The sequence below is a fragment of the Ochlerotatus camptorhynchus genome, unplaced genomic scaffold (assembly GCF_037179485.1).
Source record: "Ochlerotatus camptorhynchus isolate MF236.1 unplaced genomic scaffold, CSIRO-AGI_Acam_v1.1 ptg000213l, whole genome shotgun sequence".
NCBI classification, from domain to species: Eukaryota; Metazoa; Arthropoda; class Insecta; order Diptera; family Culicidae; genus Ochlerotatus; species Ochlerotatus camptorhynchus.
Window position 1 is genome coordinate 46038 of NW_027040703.1, and position 19122 is coordinate 65159.

At 38.2% G+C, this 19122-nt stretch overlaps 1 protein-coding gene across 1 annotated transcript; it reads left to right on the forward strand.

The window, feature by feature from the left end:
* The first annotated feature begins 11639 nt into the window (after positions 1-11639).
* On the forward strand, positions 11640-13698 carry LOC135703356 (UDP-glycosyltransferase UGT5-like). The gene is made up of 6 exons (XM_065224550.1): positions 11640-11851; positions 11918-12005; positions 12128-12320; positions 12380-12782; positions 12840-13285; positions 13351-13698. Exons 1-6 carry the CDS (start codon positions 11693-11695, stop codon positions 13673-13675), a joined length of 1614 nt encoding a protein of 537 aa, XP_065080622.1. The 5' UTR covers positions 11640-11692; the 3' UTR covers positions 13676-13698.
* Positions 13699-19122: the final 5424 nt, after the last annotated feature.

Sequence of the window (19122 nt, forward strand, 5' to 3'; positions counted from 1 at the left end):
AATTTTCAACGTTTCTGAAACATATTTATAAAATGGTATAAAACGATCAGGCCGACTAAGATTTGTGGTCTACACACTTAGAAAATTTTATTTAAATTCAGGTGCTCTGAGAGTGACATATACGAGAGTAAATTTTGACATATGTTTGAGACATAACTTAACCAAACGTACTTTTTGTTAGGCACCGAACTTTTCAGTCTCGGGGCACTTAATATCATATGTCATGTTTGTTTACGTCTCATCTTTGACGTAAAAGACGGATTAAGTTACGTGTAAAATTAGTAATTTCTAAGTGTGTAAGTACTTTGCAAAAAAATTAGAATTGTTTGCGCTTTTCTGCGGTAAGGTCCGAAAAGTGGGTTTCATTCATGTGCTATCTGATAGAAATAAGTGATAATTTCCCAGACATTCTACCATTAAAAATGGCATAGAACCATGTTTTTGAATTGAAGCTTTCCTTTTAATTGATATTTAATGAAAAACATATTTTTCTGATAATTTCAGAATCAACGTTATGTGTCAATTGAAAATGAAAAATGGTATTGCTTATGTTAAACTTTTCATAAATTATCAATTTTAGGGACAATATTTGCACCACTTTAGACTCCTATGCAAACAATAAATGCACAGTAATATATTGAAAAATTGTCTTATATGAAAACAGTAGCAGTCAAGGGTAAGTCACTCAGCACATTGCGCCGAAATTAGATTCGGCACAGCTTGGGCACATCCATCGGCACACCTTTGGAACAATCTCGTAAGCATTGGATTGTTGTAAATAAAATGGGAACACTGCTGGACAACTGTTATTGATGTTTTTTACAACATTACGTGCTGTTTGACTGTATATTCAGGAACATTCTCTAACTGAATATACCAGAGGAACTAAGACCAGCAGTTCACTTCTCTGTTAACTTATAGATTTTAATACCAAATGTAGGTTCCAGAGTTGGCTCAAGAGAAAGAGGCAGTTAATCATACCCCATTAGCACCCTTAATTGAAATAATGCTGCACACAAAACAAGCTACAGAAGTCATATTCATCATCCTCTATACTGCCGTTCTACGCATATCTGTCCCATGTTACTTTTGGGAGTTTTTAACTTTTGTTCATGAAACAGTACAATTTTAGGTAGACTTTGGATTGAAAATAGAAAAACATATTGTTTGTTCTGGGTTTGTATAAAAACAACATCAAGCCTAATTGTCCCATGTTGAAATTCTACGCATAACTGTCCCACCAAGATTTTCTCGACTGAATTTATCATTAACGAATTGATTTGTGTACACAAATTATGGAAGCAGGATTTATACAATCAAAATAAACAGTATGAAGTATGAACCATTTTAGGAAGTGGCAGTTTTATTTAATGTTGATAAATACTACTAAGAAAAACGGGACTTCATATTAAAACGCCAGTTTCTAATTTCAAACAATGCAATATTAGACACTAATACCCCGTTCACATTACAGCGTATATCACGTGATATACGCTGTCTTGCAATGAGCACTCATACATCTAGTTTTCAAGCGGTGCCGATGGTGTAGTGGTAAGCGTGATTACCTCTCACACCAGCAGGCCTGGGTTCAATCCCAGTCGGCGCCGCCGAGATGTTTTGAGGCATAACATCTCTGATCACGCCTTCCTTCGGAAGGGAAGTAAAGGCACCGGTTCATGAGTTGATGGGTCGATAGGTAGGGTCCAGGTGTGGAAGCTGCCTTCCTGGCGTCGGTAGCATTGGTGCTCAGCACGGAAAACAAGATCGACAGAAAACAAATCGAAGGAAAAAAAAATAAACATCTAGTTTTCACTGGAAATCCTTTGTATGAGTGCTCATTGCAAGACAGCATATATTACGTGATATAGACTGTAATGCGAACGGGGTATAACGTAGACACTTGCCACCCCCCACACTCCCCCTATAATGTCTACTAGAGAGGGTGTAGTATAAAAGAGGAGCGGATTCAAAACAAACTGCCTTAGCAACCTATGCCTGGGTAGTTGCTAGAAACACTGCCATAGCAATCCAGATAGGCGCTGCTCGATTGACTCTGGCTTTGACAGTTCGTTTGGCTCAAAACCATCTAGTCCACTCCTCTCTTATACTAGACCCTCTCCAGTGTCTACGTGTTTCATAATATAATAATACGTAGTATAAAGGTCAACTCCGTACGGAAGAAATTTGCATGTCAACTCTTCCAAAGTATTTCTTGAAATCATCGAAGCCCACGTTCAACGATTGTGTGACGTATTGATCTTTTGTCCACAGCATGTCAGCCATAAATCTATGGTCGGACTCAAAATGATTAAGGTGATACTCTAAGGAAGCCTTAGCGTAAAAATTTAAAGGCACAAATGTCAGCTTCCACAAAACATACAAATTCGAAATTGCTACTCCTTGTTTGCTATGCTACTACAAACAGAGAGTAGCAATTTCAGATTTGTATGTTTTGTGGAAGCTGACATTTGTGCCTTTGAAGTTTCACGCTAAGGCTTCCTTAGAGTATCACCTTAAGCACAATTTATTTTTGGCTTACTAAGGAGTAGAATAAGATCCTAAGAAGTTTATGTTCTAAATAGTGCATTCATCATTAGTTTCTTGAGATGCCCATACTTTTAATGGTTTTATAGAAGTGCCAAAAAATTTATTGTTGGTATAATTTAATTATGGAAAGCTATACAAACTACCCAGGATCTTCTAAAGCTGCGGAGAACGCAAGCACGCTCATGTAGTCACAAGAGTGACCATCAAAGGAACACTGACACTGTTAGTTCCTAGTGGGACTAACATGCGTAGAACTCCCTACTTAAGTGCAAATTTCTAGACATAACAATATTGTTCGTATAAAAATAGGCTTAACTGATTTCATTGAAGGTAATTTCTGTAGTTTTCAATAAAAATATTGATTCTGTTGAAATGTGGACAATTCCAATAAGCAGAAATGATTCGAAACATTATTCGCGATTTTCTCAGAAGCAAGTTTTGAAACATGGGACTGATATGCGTAGAACGGCAGTATAGTCGGTCTCCAACAATGTTCCCCACCGGTGACAACTCTTTCCGGCCGATAATAGCTTTTCACATCATGCAAGGATAGGTTTCTGGTCTGCCTTTGAAGGCATTATAAAACCCTAAAACACAGGACTTTTACTATCATATGAAGACATATTACCACAATTTCGCACACCCGCCACTTCCCGCGACATACTCAATCCCATTTTTTCTTGCGATTTCATACCAAAACATTCATGGTGTCAGAAATACCGGGTTGCCGGGATGGGTATTTTACAAACAATTTCAGCTTGCTCTATGACCAACACAATCGGCACACCTGCGGCACACTGATAAAAAAAAGATGACCCAAGATTGGTGTACGGTGTGACCTACCCCTTTCTAGCAGCAATAGAACAGTACTAGCAAGCTACACTAATGAATTCGAGCTCATGAAAACTTTAAGAAGCTCCATATTTAAATTTGATGATCAGTGCGCAAATATTACTGCGAACTTATTTTTAGCATTTGATCAGGTCCAACATCTGCAATATAAAATATGTCTTAAAATCGGTAGCATTGCTATCGATGCGTAGAAATATTTCTGATCGATTGGCGATTATTGAAATTGGTCCAGGGCGAGCTAAGTTATTAACGATCAAAATCTTTCATAATTTCGATACATGTTCTATTTTCGGTTTTCACAAAGTGTACCCCCATAAAGAAAACACAGACGTAGTCCTACGTCAAAAGCGAAAATTGATTGGCGGAATTTCTTGCTAAAGTTCAAAGTGTTTCTGGTTAATTGACAAAGTCATGTGGTATTCGATTACTGCGAGAATTTTTATGTACCACTTCAATACTTGACGCATTTGACCACAAACGTTTGGTTGCTGGGTACATTATCAAAGAGCTTTGGGATCGTGTGGATGGCAGCAAGGTGAGCGAATGTTCAATGAAAACTAACTCTTAAACGGCAATTATTTTACGGTGATCCTAAAAAGAACCGTTTTTTTGTGATGGTAGAGTACTGCTGAGCTATTAGGGTGTTCAATACGGATGAGGCTGGCGAACTGTATGCTGTTTGGAATGAGAGCGACTCACGAAGAACTACTGATTGCGATCAGTAGCGGTGCGGATTCTTCCTACTTCTATGGATGCTCATGTGGGCTGCAGCTCTTTGCTTGCAGGCAGCCTTTTGTTGTATACTGCAGAACAATGTTGAACGCCACGTGTCGAAAGCACTGCTGCTACTGCTGCTGATGCCGACGACCGGACACCACCACACACGATGATTTGAACTGAATCCGAACAGCGGTTGAGGGCAGCCTTGATAGCTACCCGAGCAGAGAATGAAAACAAAATAAAAACTATATTTGATTTTTTGATATAAGCGTTCGTGATAACATATTTTGCCTACCGTGTGGTCGAGTTAACAGTAATCATAACAAAAATGAGATCTAATTGGTATATGAAGTATATTAAAAAGATAACAAATCTTGTTTTTTTGATAACACATCCATGTATGCGTTATGATATTAGTAATTTCGTTAATTATTAACAAAATAAGTAATCAATATGTTAGTATAACTAATATAGGAAAACAAAAAAAAATTAAAAAAAAACTTAATTAGTTATTATTTTGATATCATGATATCAAATTTAGTAATCTGAATGTTTTGAAATCTTTTAGTTGATATCTAGATTCAAAATCAAAAAATGTTGTCAATGAAGTGCGAATGGTGCTATATTAAAGTACAGAACTGGAAATAATCATCCAGTGGTACAAATTACAAGAAAGTATATAATGAATCGCTTTTGTCATTATAGACATATAACAAAAGTTAAAATATGACGAACGATTGAAGTTTATTAGATCCAATAGCATAGAAATAGGGGCCTCCCTTAGCTCAGTCGGTAAAGGCGCAGCTATAAAGCAAGACCATGCTGGAGGTGGCTGGGTTCGATTCCCGGTCCGGTCTAGGAATTTTTCGGGTTGGAAAATTTCTCAACTTCCCTGGGCATAGAAGTATGATTGGACTTGCCACACAATTATACCAATGCAAAAATGGTACAGGCATCGAAAGCTCTCAATTAATAACTGTGGAAGTGCATCTAGAACACTAAGTTGAGAGCACGCAATAAGCTAATATGCGATATGCAATAAGCTTGAAATGCGAAGAAGAAGAAGAAGCATAGAAATAGACGATGTGAAGTTTTTAAATTTAGAGTTTCGTTGTCATGACAAATTCTAGTGGAATTATATTCAATATAGGACACACGAATCATGTAAAAATTAGTCTACGATGACTCGTATATTATTGAGAATGATCAGTTCCTTCGCATCAAACAAATTTTAACAGACATGAATGACGATATTTATTTTGTTGGGAGTCAACTGATACTTAATGAGATTTATGACAACATGTTTAAATATGAGCTAGGCGAACCAGCCCAAGGCTGAAAGCCTCCCTAATAAAGATAAATTAAATATGAGCTAAGAAATCGACTAAGCCTACGAAAGTTAAATTACAATATTCGACAATGTATTAGTATAAGTATTACAGACGAACAGGACGAAATCGATTTTATATCGATTTGTAAATTCAATTCGCAGGTAGATTAATATCAATAAATGATGTAAAACAACACTGTTGAAATCATAATTGTTTTTGTGATGTTCATAAAGAAAACAGCAAGTAAGAAGAAAATAAAAAATAAATGTAGATTCTATTTTTAAAATATCAAATTATGTTTTTAATTATATTTTTTAGAAATATCAAACTAATATCAAAATATGAATTTAACCTAAATTAAAAAAAGCATATCACAATATGATATCAACATGATTTCAAAAACAAAATTAGATATCATTTTAAAGGTATTTTGATATCTAACTTTGCTCGGGTATATGCTTGGCGGGGAGCTTTTCGTTGTGTTCTGTAGCACACCACCACTCACCACGCGGTGATTGAATAAAACACCGTTTGGTGAGACCGAATGGAATTCAACTTTGAAATCGGTGTTAACGAAAGCGATTTTCGTGCAGTTTTCAATAGTGACTTTTTGAAAAATAATTAAGTCCTAATTTTAACAGATGCGTAGAAATATTTCTGATCGATTGATGATAACATTATTGATATTGGACCAGGGGCAGCTGAGTTATTATCGTTCAAAATCTTTCATAATATCGTTGCATGTTCCATGTTCGGTTTTCACACAGTAAACCCACATAAAGAAATCACAGACGTAGTACTACGTCAAAAAATTCAATAACGTTCTATGAACCATAGTATCTTTCTGCTGTTTATTACTGTGCTAAACTAATACAGTCTTGGCGTTGTGAGTTACTTGCGGTTATTTTCATCAATGACGTAAAATGTAATCGCAACTTAGTCCCACTCTGTTTTGAGCATAAAATATAGTTTCACGATATTTTATCGAATACTTTTTAAAATAGATACATTCTATCAAATCGCATATTTATTTTATAAATCATCCCTCCGAAATAAGTTTCAAAAATACTTTCAAAATGTATGAACGCCGTTTTCTCATCTCATCTCAGTTTTTTGCAGATCGGACTTACTTGCGGTTATGGGAAGTAGGGTTACGGTATGTAATGTGGGTCTAGTCCTTTCATTCGGCCTATCACGCAAATAAATAATTAATTAAGGAATATTACACAAAAAATAAGGAAAATATTGATCACTGATGGTTGATAAATGTGTACCACACACAAATCAATTTATATCACAACATTTCAATACATTTTCAGCTCTCGTAAGTAATAAAACTGGTTGAGAATATCACAATGTTCGGAGTTTTTAGCCGCCATGACTTATAAGGTTAAGATGGGAAGGTTGACTGACGATCATCAAATGGCCTGATTATGGCATTTATTGATTGGAATTACCTGATAATACACACTAGACGTAAAACTTACAGTTGCTGTTTGAATATTTTATGTTTATTTTAATTGTTTAACAACGTTTTCACAAGTAAAACATGGACCCAACTTTAGGGACACATTTCTTTTCTATGTTCCTAACTATGGCCCATGAAATTCATTTGACAGCATATAGCAATAAGAGTAACGTCAACAATGTGGTTTGCATTTGGATGATAAGGAACGAACAGGAAGGGAGATTTTTTCTGCCAAACCTGTATAATGAACATCACAATGTTCTGATTTAGATATTCTGCGGTCAAAAGACGATAAGCGAAGTTTTTAATTTTTAATTTTTAAATTGAGTGATTTAATGTAGTTTTCGTAAAATTTTCTCTAAGAAATGTTTTGAGGAATGAAGAGCATTAAGTTAACAGTGATAGTGATAAAAAAAAATACATCAGAAAACGTTACCAAGAGCGTTTTTTTGAGGATCAAACAAGATAGGACGAAGTTGCATCCATAAATAGACCCAATTTGGGGACAATAGACCCATATTACATACATTTCCCTCGTGAGTTATTGTCTTAAAAAAAGTAAGTTTTTCAACTTTTCGTGGTTTCTGATAGCAAACGACATGATAAGCATACCCGACCATAAGGGAATAACACATTTATTACAGCTTGTGTTATTTTGTTTAACTATAATTTGTAACACAGCTTGTTACACTTAAGATCCCGGATGTAGTTAAAATAACAAAAAATGTAACAAAAATTTCCTCTAGATGCAACCAAAACATATTTCGCTATGTTACTTTCATAACAAAAACATAACAAATTTTGCAACACAATTCTGTTGTGCTATTACAAAATTATATCAAATCGTGTTATAATCATATATTTCACTTTGTAAATCAAAAACTCAGATTGATTAACTGTGTAAATGAAATACAAAACATTATCAAACTCATAGAAAATATAATGCTTGAAAGACACAAGAAAAAATATATTTGATTTTTTATTGGGGTTTGGTCAATAATATCTGGTTGTGATAAAATCTTGTTAAGAATCAGTTACAAAATCATAAAAAAAACATTGCATTTAAATTTGTTAAAGATTTGTTATATTATTTTCTTGGTGATAAGTTTCCTTAATTTAATTATATCATAATCAGTTATCCATAACAAGGTTTGTTATAATCTTGTTATTTTATTGTTATACCCTTCTGGTCGGGTATCTAAGCATACCATTTAGCAGTAGAATATCGTTTGCAGGTAAATTCATTGATGAGTTATGATTAAAAACGTAATCGATGGCTGCATATTAGACCGAGGTTAGGGACGTATACCCTATAATAATAAAAAAAAAAACATTCGATTTGAATCCAATGTACTTGCTTCTGAAAAGGTTCGTGTGGCTAAGCGAAGCCATATTGTTTGCATGCTTATCGGTATCGAATGATTAAAAAATCGGTTTTTATCGGTATGCACTATTTTAATTAATTTTATATTTTTTCAAAATTTTGTAAGTCGGAAAAAATTTCTGGAAATATTTGAATTTGTCTCTTAATGATACCGACAAAACTTCCAGTGGAAGAATAAAGAAGATCTTGTGGAGGAAGTTTGAAGGAAGTTCTAAGAAATGTCGGAAAAACATCTGATGGGGATCTTCCAAGACAAATATTGAGAAACTTCTGGAATTTGCTTTAGAAACTTTCGGAAAAATCCAGATGCCAGAAAAGTTTGGAAATCGGAACCCAGGAGAAGTCAAAAAAAAAACCCACAAAGAGTGACTTATGGAGAAACTTCCAGAGGAAGACGGAAGAAACTTCTGGGAGAACTCGATAGATACATCCGGTAGAAGTTTAATTGAACTTCCTGGAGAAGACGGAAGACAATTCCAGGATACACTGGGAGAAACTTCCTAAGATAGATTGGAAGTTTCTTCTGGAAAAATTTGAGCGTCAGAGGGCTTACGGAACAGTCGGAAGATACTTCAAGGAGAAGATATAAAATATTTGGAAGAACTATATTTCTGGGGGATGTTAGCAAAATATTTCCTGAAGTTCCTCACATGCTCTATTGATCCAGCAATTTTCATATTCATAAAACATCCCTGAAAACCCCACAATATCCCTGATTTTTCTCGGAACATTCCTGAATTGCACTTCGGAATATCCCATAATACCTCGGACCTCCTTGAAAGTTCTTGCAATTTTCCTAAATTTAATGGGACTTTCTTGAAGTTCTCTGATCATCCTCGAAGTACTCGAAACTTCCCTGATTATTATGAAATTACCGGAAAATTTCTTATTATCGTTTAAACTCCCTGGATCTTCTTTAGCGCTTGATTTTTTTTTATTAATTAACAGCAGCATTACAGTTCTCTGACCTTCTCGATTTTTTAATTTTTTAAAGTTCTTGAAACTACCGATAAAAAACACAGAACCTCCCTTAAAATGTTCTCACATTTTCTAATGTTTATGAAATTTCCCTTACGTTTCCAAAATTTTCATGGACCGCTCGAAAAATTTGCTGAAGTTTTCGAACTCATTAAAAGGTTTATTATAAATTTGCTGAAATTTCAGAACTCATTTAAAGGTTCAGAAATTTCCTTGAATTTATATATCCTGATGTTCTCAGAGCTTTCCTAAAGTTATCTCAATTCTCCTAAAACAAATGGAACTATCCTGAACACCATTAAATTTCTTTGAAGTTCTTTGAACTTGTGAAGATTCCAAAATATTTCAGTTTCCTTAAGTTCATTGGAGTTCTCTGAGGTTTTCCTGAGATTGCCGGGTTCTCGAATTTGAACAGAAGTTAATTAAACTCTCTTCGGTTTATTGGTACCTACCCAAAATTCTGAACTATTCAGATTCAGAATTTCTGAAAAGTTCCTGAAATTTTCCTGAAGCTAATAGAACCGCATTAAAACTCTGGAAGCATTCCTGAAGTTCTGGGGAAGTTGAAAAAACTGACGGGAGAAGACGGAAGAAACTTTCGAGCGAAGCTAGAAGAAGCTTCCAAGGGTCTCTTACATTAGTTTGTTACAATAGTTTCCTCTGACAATTCAGTGCGGGCAAGCAGTAATTATTTGATTATTAATCAGAAATCGGTATTAATCGGTATTAAAACTCAAAAATCGGTATTCTGAGGAACCTTTATCTGTATACCGGTATCAAGTTTGAAAATCGGTATAAATACCGATAAATCGGTATATCTGGCAACGCTGAGTGAAGCATTCTCTAACAAGTACGATGTTGACAGTAGCTAAGATTATTTAATCGATTGAGTGCTTCACACTTGACTGGTTGGTTGGAGTCGTATTCGGTTAATAGACGGTCATCGCAGACCTGTTGCTTCACGAACAGTTAAGGTTGTGTTTTCGACATCCCACCGAGTCGTTGACTTGTATATGTGGATAATCTAACAATTTTTATCACCGTCAATTCCATTGAGGATCGCAAGGAACTACAGCGACTAATCCAGCTATTTTGGATCTGGTGTTTTGTGAATGAGCTGACCATTAGTTAACAGAAATAGTGTCATCTCCTTCACACAGAAGACATCTTTAGTTGACTAGGTTTATGAAATCAATGGATATCCAGTTGAGAAAGAGCGTAGTGATGGACCTTTGAGGTCTACTACATGCGCGGCTTTATTGCTGAAGAAAACAGAAACATGGGTTTCAAAATAAATAAGAACTGCCAACGCGCAACGACTCTCGAGATTATTACTGCCTACATTCATTATATAGTACCCGTCCGATTTTGGCACGGTTCGTTTTTTGCAAAAAAAAAAAAAAAACCACAAAACCGTTCGTTTTTGGTACGGGTTTTAATTTTGGCACCGCTTTTGTTTTCCCTTCTTGTGATTACATTAGTAGCAACTCGGTGGTCCAAAATCAACGAAATCATAAAATAAATTTCAAAATAAAACCGTTCGATTTTGGCGCGGTTCAATTTTGGAAACACTAGATTTTTGGGCCTGTGGACAAAATCGGACAGGTACTGTATTACGCTTTAGTTTGTTCGGTTCTTGAAACAGGTTCAGTTGCATGGAGCCCGCATGCTTTTCAGATTTGCGTTTAGGTCTAACCTGCCACCGTCGCTCGGAATGAAAACTCTTCAGCAATGACGTAGCTCAGCCAGAGCTTTGTTTGTTGTTAAACTACTGCTAGGAAACATTTATTCACCCCAAAGTCCTGCACTGGTCCACATGACCACAATGAAGAGAAAAGCGCCCCCCCCCGTCCTTCTGGAGCCAGAGTGCTAGTGCCTCAGAACTCAGACCGAGAGCATTATTTAGATTTGGCGATGGGTCGCGAATTCAATTACATGTATCATGTGTTTGAATTTCCCCATTCTGTTGAAGCATTTAAGAGTCGCATTTAATTTGTATCTGTTATACGAATTGTTTATTGACTGTAAGCTTTATGTGTTATTCATGTAGAATTATAGTCAGAGATATAGTAAATAAAAAAAAAAAAACAAACAATAATAAATAGTAAAAACAAATAAATATCACACCGCTAGTCTACTACCTAAGTCAGTAGTGAGCGCCAAACGTCATCACATAGCTCGCAACCTCATCGACACGTCAGATTGCATACTCCAGTATCGAATTCGAACGTGGCCCGTCCGTATTTGCTCCCCAGTTGCGATACTTTATCGATGCAACGGAGCTATCAGCAATGTGGGGCCTCTTATCAGCTCCCTAAAAGCAATGGCAAAAGCAAAGTCTCAATCCAGTTCACTCCGGGCAGCCTTAGTCTTAATTATTCGTTCATGGGGGAAAGTTTAACCTAAATCAGAATGAGAACGCTAATACTCGGTACATTTCTATTCTTAGTAATCCTTGGTGAGTCTATTATCGACGCATCTCGAATACTGGCAGTGTTTCCGAGTACCAGCAAAACAAACTATATCTTCGGACAGGTGCTGTTCGAGCAGCTCGCTTCAAGAGGCCATGAGGTAAGTGCTCTACGTGCAAGTCACGTTTTCGAATGTATGAAATTACTCTTCTTCACTTTCACGCAGATAACAGTGATAAGCCCATTCGAGATTGAGTATGACAGCGAAAACATCAAGCAAATCAAGCTGACCGGAATGTTTGCTCATCTAGAAGGTACGTTTGCGTAGACAACCCGAGTGAGAGTGCGGAGTCGTTCTTATCAGGCTTTGTTGTGATTACTAAACGTAATGCTTTTATTGACCGCCGCCGTGCTTGCCACTTACTTCAATCGACAGATTACGGCATGAACACAAACATCTTCACCAAGTGGGACAAATCGAGCTTCTATGGGAACAGTAACCTGATCTACGGTACGGCAGCAATGGCCGACTACACCTTGGGACATCCCAAGGTACAGGAGCTGCTAAAATCCGATGCAACGTTTGACTTGTTGATACTGGATCAGGTGCTTTCCGACAGTTTGTTGGGGTATGGTTCGATGGAATTGAAGTTTCATAATTGGTAGATAACAATTTTGCTTTACTTAGCCTAGCGAATCACTACGGAGTACCGGCAATCGTCTACAGCTCAACGGCTACAAATAAGTTCACAAATGAGATGGTTGCTAATCCACATAATCCTGCATACAACCCGATCAGCTCTCTAGGTTACTCGGACCGGATGTCGTTCGACCAAAGGCTGTGGAACACCTTTATTTCAATCTCGGAACAGTTCAACTTCAAGTACCTGTACCTTCCGTCACAGGAAGCAGTCTACCAGCGGCACTTTTCCAAGAAGAACCTACCGCCGCTGTTGGACGTCATCCATAATGTCAGTCTGGTTTTGATCAACTCGCACCCATTGATCAACTACCCTCGACCAGTCGTTCCCAGCATGATCGAAATCGGTGGGCTTCATCTGAGGAAATTTGAATTTAGTGGACTATCACAGGTGCCTATTTTCGATTGGATTACTAAAGATTTTTCTATACAAATCAGTATATTTCAGGACGTCATCAACTGGGTCGAAGCGGCCAAGAACGGTGTAATCTACTTCAGCATGGGAGGTAATACCAAGTCAATCGATCTCCCGGAAAACGTTCGGAAAGCTTTCACGGGAGCGTTTACTCAGCTATCCGGAACACTAATTATCTGGAAGTGGGAAAACGCTACGCTGGAGAATCAGAGTTCCAATGTGATCATCGGGCCCTGGATGCCACAGCAGCAATTGCTAGCGCATCCAAATGTTAGATTGCACATCACCCACGGGGGGTTGTTGGGCATGATGGAATCGGTGCAATACGGGAAACCTATTCTGGGGTTACCGCTGGCTGGAGAACAGGAAATTCTGGTCGATAGAGCAGTGGCAGCAGGGTATGGATTGAAGTTGAATTACCAGAATATTACCCAGGAGATTGTGCTGGAGTCAATCAAACGAATAATGGAAGATTCGTCGTAAGTCATTATCGAGGAGAATTTTAGTATTCTATATCTGCTATATCGTTCTCTTTAAACGATAGGTTCCGAGAGAACGCCCTCAAAGCGTCTAAACAGTTCCGAGAACAACCGATGAAACCGATGGACAAAGCGATCTACTACATTGAGTATGTTCTGAAGAACGATGGAGGTGTACCGAAGCTTCGTTCCGGGGCTCTAAATTTGACCTTCTGGGAGCGGCACCTGGTGGATGTGGCATTGTGCATCGTAGGAATCTGTCTGCTACCGGTTGCGATGATAGCCATTTTGATTCAAATTGTTCTGAGAAAAAGTTACCAGAGAAGGTTGGCTGCTGCTGGTGATGAGAAGCAAAGGAAGAAAGGTGCAATAAAGAAGAAGACCAACTGAAGACTGACGAAATTTGATTAGTTATTCAAGGAGAATATGTGTCACTGAACTGGTATCCGAATGCCACCTTCTTTATTTATTTTATTGTGCTGTCGAAAATCAGCTTGCTAACATTTTATGGAAAACCTGCTCCCTGATTTTCCAACCAACCAATAGAGGAAATGTTTGTCACATGTGTCACATTTCAAAAAGTGAAAACAGAAAGTCTTTGTTGCACTTTCAATCACCACTCCCGAGTGAAAACGAATTTATTGGTGCATGGAAGACACACCCGTCTGTCATGTTACAATTTATTGCCTTGAACAGACTCCCAAACAAAGCAGTATCTAAAGAACTCATGATGATAAATTGCTGTCACTGTCGCTGTCGCAAGCATCAGAGATTTTACAGTTTTCACCCGAAGGAATGCATCACATCGGTACCATTTGGATCCTCTATGAATGTTCAGTAATACGATCTTCGATTACCCAGGTTCAATACCACAATCTCTAATTACCAACTCTCTTTTTCGAGTTTTCATCGCATTTGCTGTAGAAGACCTCTTTCTCAACCCGGCTAAACTAGGGACAGATGCATCTGTACTCATTCGACTCATCATCGTCGTTCGTCACCGTCCAGTAAGTACCCGTGTTGTAATTGACCAGGTATTTGTTTACATCAGCTGTTTGCCGACGCATTTGTATACACTTTTGCATGGTTTGGTTGCGCTTGAAGGTCAATCCCCATTCATTGTCAGCAATTCACAACAACATTTTTATTCAAGTAGGTACCATCTGCCCCGGCATCAGAATGCTCTATAGAGCAGCAGTTTTACGCGCCTTTGTTCCGGTCCCAGAGTTCCCGTCCGTCCCGTTTATAGTTCTCTTCCACCTTTTGTTCCTCCGGTATAGGCACAAGACTGCGAGACGTGTGCCACACAATGAATGAATACTGGGAGGAAATAAAATGTAATGAATTCATTGCCCCGTTCGTGGCCGTGTTGCTACTGCTGGTAGTGAGTAGTGCGTTTATGTCAGTCGACGAGCCCAATAGCCAGCGGCACAAGAAACACGCGTTGAATGATTTTACGCCTATTAACATTGGTTTTGCAACTGAACATCAACATCAACGCCCAGCAGGAGATGCATTGCAGTTGTAGGTTAAGGTGCTGAAGAACGTAATTGGTGACGACGGACAGTTTTGGGACTTTGCATTTCCTTTTCGGACTTTTTGGGGCGTAGCTGCTGACGAGGGTGATCTGCAATTACGAGGTGTGTGTCCGTTATTACAGCATGCTAATGCTAGGCGTTTTTATCTGGTGATTAACGTGTTAGGGATCAATTTAAAAACATTCATAATTTCTGGAAGATAATCTACTGTAATCTTTTAAAAACAGTATCGGGGGAGAGGTAGCTCATCGATTCTTCCGGTTCGCCTCCTAGCATCGTGCTATAAGGTACCAGGCGATAACCAGGGTAGTTGATCGATAGCTCGATGACGTCATTTCGTTGGCGTCTGCAATGGGGAATTCTCATAGCAGGCGTTGACGATGGGACGTTGTCGAGTTGTTGAATAGCAACTATCGTGGTAACTCACCGATTACCTGTCGATCTGCCAAATTTGGAAAGACGTCTGCATTGAATTGTCTCATATAATAATATTCCGCCCACTATATCACAAGAAATTGCGAGTAGCTGAGTGGAATGGAGATAAGTTAAGCATTGGGTACAGGACCAAGTCTCCCCTGGGTGGTGCCAAAAGATGAGCGCAATAGAATCATCAAGTTGCCATAAGGCACGGAATGAGACTATTGCATGGCTGGGTAGTAAAAGTCTTCCATTCGTTACACGGCGAATGAGAACGACTCAAGTTTGAGTTTGGTTCACTCATAGTCGCCAGGAGTGCAGGAACTCAGCGATGAGTTAATTTGCCTCATGTTTTCCCAGGTTTTTCCAGGATTTTCCAGGGAAAAATTCCCGAATTTGAGAAAAGTAAAGATTGGATTCACTCAGTCTGTTGGTACTACTCCGAGACTGAATAAAATTTTCGTCAATTTCCTCATTTTCCGGCAGATTTTTTAGGTTTTCCACAGGAAACCATAAGACAAATTTTACTCATCGCTGAGTTCCTGCACTTTTGGCGATTGTGAGTGGACTAGACTCAGATTTGAGTCGTTCTCATTCGCCGTGTAGTCATTTCAGGTGGATTAGAACAGGTTTAGGTTTAAGGTGGGCGTTGGCCAGATTAGGATTTTTCAGATGTAATCCTGGATAGGACCCTGTCATTGAACGTCGCGTGAAAGTGGAACTTAATGAAGGCCTAAGTACTTTTTCGTAGTTTTTAGTTTTCGGATTTGAAAGATCGTCGGTTACAGTGGCCTGCTTACTGAGCAGAAAAACGCGGTCCCAGGCAGGCATGGAAAATCATTTGCATTCATTTCATACATTCATTTACATTCATTTGTCTCTAACTATTTTCATCAACTGCATTCTGCAAAATAATGTATAGAGCTTTTGTAGGTTTTATTATTAGCTATAATTTTTGCTTATATCTCAAATCCGTATCTCTTATGCATGACGATCCAGAGTGAACAGAAGCCACTACTGTTTTTCAGTGAATGTATTTTACATTCACTGAAAATCAGTATCAAGTTCTGTCCGCTTTAGCTCGTGATGCATAAGAGATACAGGTTTAAATTATGAGCAAAAGTTGTAGCTACTAACAAAACCTACAAAAGCTCTATACATCATTTTGCGGAATGCTGTTGATGAAAAAAGTTAGAGGCAAATGAATGTAAATGAATGTATGAAATGAATGCAAATGATTTTCCATGCCTGGTCCCAGGTCCTTACATATCAAAGAGATTTATGGTAAAATCGCTTGTGTATCGTGTATTTTGCGAAACTCGTTGTTGTCGTTGGTTCCGGGTTTGAATGGATACACAAATTTGAGCAACGGTATTATGTGATATGAGGGGCTCGGTAGCCTTAGAGCAACCGTTTTTGCTTACTGAGCAGAAAATCATGAGTCTAATCTCAGGCCCATCCACATTCAAGATTCGTCAATCGTTTTATTTGTAATTATGGCTACATGGTAATAACAGCAACTCGGTGATTAAAAAGGTGCTCGTCTGCCTAGTGGCAAACGTTTTTGCTTACTGAGCAGAAGACCGTGGGTTTAGTCCCAAGCTCCTTCGCGTTATATGATCGTTAGGACATCAATTCAGCTTATCGTTTACTAAAACGAACCCTGCTGCAAACCCAACCCTCTTATCCAACATCCCAGTGATTCCTCGTGGAAGTGCAGAGGTGTTCTCGGCTTCCATCAAAGCGAGTGTCATGTCAACACAATCCTTCGCATTCCTTTCTTGACCTGTGTTCGGGCGCGGCCGGCGCTGGTATTGCCTATTTTAAGATCACCAGTTTTTACACATTGAGGATGATTGCTAGTCCCAAGCATCGTCTATTGGTTCTCTGTGTAATTACAGCTGATCTGGCAGTAACAGAGTAGCAACCGTGGGGGGTCAATCAAGCTCAAGCTCAAGCTGTAATCTTTTAAAAACAGTATCGATGTATACTACCAACATTCAAATCGCAACTGTGCGTTTAAAAACAAAAATTTTCAACCGATTGCTGCATGTTGTGTTGTGTTGTGTTGTCATTGTCTCATCTGGACGATCTTTGCAACTATCCGATTCCAACAGTACAACAATTGGAGAGAACATAAATTACACATGCACTGTTTTGGTAGACCAAGAACCGCAGGATAATAGATTTCAGAATTATTAAAAATTTAGAACTTCGTGGTCAATGTAATTTATGTCAGATGTAGTGTGTTAAATAATGAAAGAGTTCAATGCATAAATAAACTTTAATTGTGTAGTGTTAATTCCAGTGCTGGGGTTGTGCGTGGTCACGGTTAGCAATTGCATACTAAGCACTTAAACCAATAAAAACACTAAATTATCTATTGCACTGATGCGTGGCATTTATATCCACAATTAAAGTGCGCTAAAATAATAAAATCAAGCTTTAGCTATACATTTATTTAAAAAAAAATACGGAAGACATTTTATGAATCTTTAATTTAAGGCAGGGTTCTCATTTAATTAAAAAGAATTCCCTGAGTTTTCCAGAGCTTTAACGGAGTTTGCAATATAAAATCTATTTTGTAATGCGTTAAAATATAATATTTTCTATAAATCAACAACTAGTGTTTATTGCCTGGGACGTCCCGGGAAATCAACAAAAATAGCAACTTCCCGTTTCCCGGGAAACCAGCTTTATTTCCCGGGAAATACCCGGACACTCTTTTGTGAATAAAAGAAAAGCATAGGCGCTAAAAAGTTGTAGCGCATTATTGTATTCGTGTATACCATAGGCATACCTTCTTTCATTGTCCCTCAAATGTCATTCATCCACTTCCACTCGTCCGTCGCATTGTTTTTATTCGGCTGAAATTTCCATTCAACGATAAGGCACTGAATCACTTTTAAATTTGATTGCACTTTTTGGTTCGGACATTTACAAAACAGTTGAATGTGCGTGATAATTTTACAAAAAGAAGTGCTGTAGTTCCAATTGAAATGGCTATTTCATGTGGGGAATTTCCTTGAAGTAAGTGACAAACGAATTATTGTGTTTATTCTGTTTGAAATTATTCATGGATTGCATGACATTGTTTCCGTATTGAGCTTCAACTATGTCAGAAATATGGACATACTTTCACAAAGTTCCGGGTGACACGGAGATAGCTAAATGCGTAAAATGTTCTCAAATTCTCGCATGCAAGGGTTCTTCAACCAGCGGTTTACTAAGGCACCTGAGCTATAAACACAAACTTGTTCTAAAGCGTACTGTCGTCGATGGCGAAGATGCTGGAACCTCCAGTGATAAGATTTCTAAGCAATCATCAATGTTAAATTTTGTGAAACGTCGGCGAGGAGCATCACGCTTGACATCTGTCGATGGCTTTTCCACATGAGCGATAACACGGAGTGAATTCATCAGACAATCGTTCACCTTGCGAGGAATGTCACTCCCATCATCGGAAACCGGTGTAACGCAGTTGATTCGTGATTATTACGAGTATGCTTAAGGTCAGACAAGGTCTCAAATAGCAAGTAAACTTGATGAAAGGCAAATGATGAGCTTAACTTCGGATGAGTGAAAGGCAAATGATGAGCTTAACTTCGGATGAGTGGAGCAGTCTGAACAACAAACGATTCATCGATGTGAACGGTCACTTCGGAGATGGATCTTTCTACAACCTTGGTTTAGCCTACGTGCATGGATCCTTTCCTGCTGAAAAGGTGAAGCAAAATGTACGTGAAATCATTAAAGCTTTCGGAGTGCATGAAGATCTTGTTGTTGCCGCAACAACTGACGCAGCGGGGCCGTCGGGATGCTCTGAGGCATAACATTTCTGACCACGGGGGAAGTGAAGCCGTTGGTCCCCGGTTCATGCGT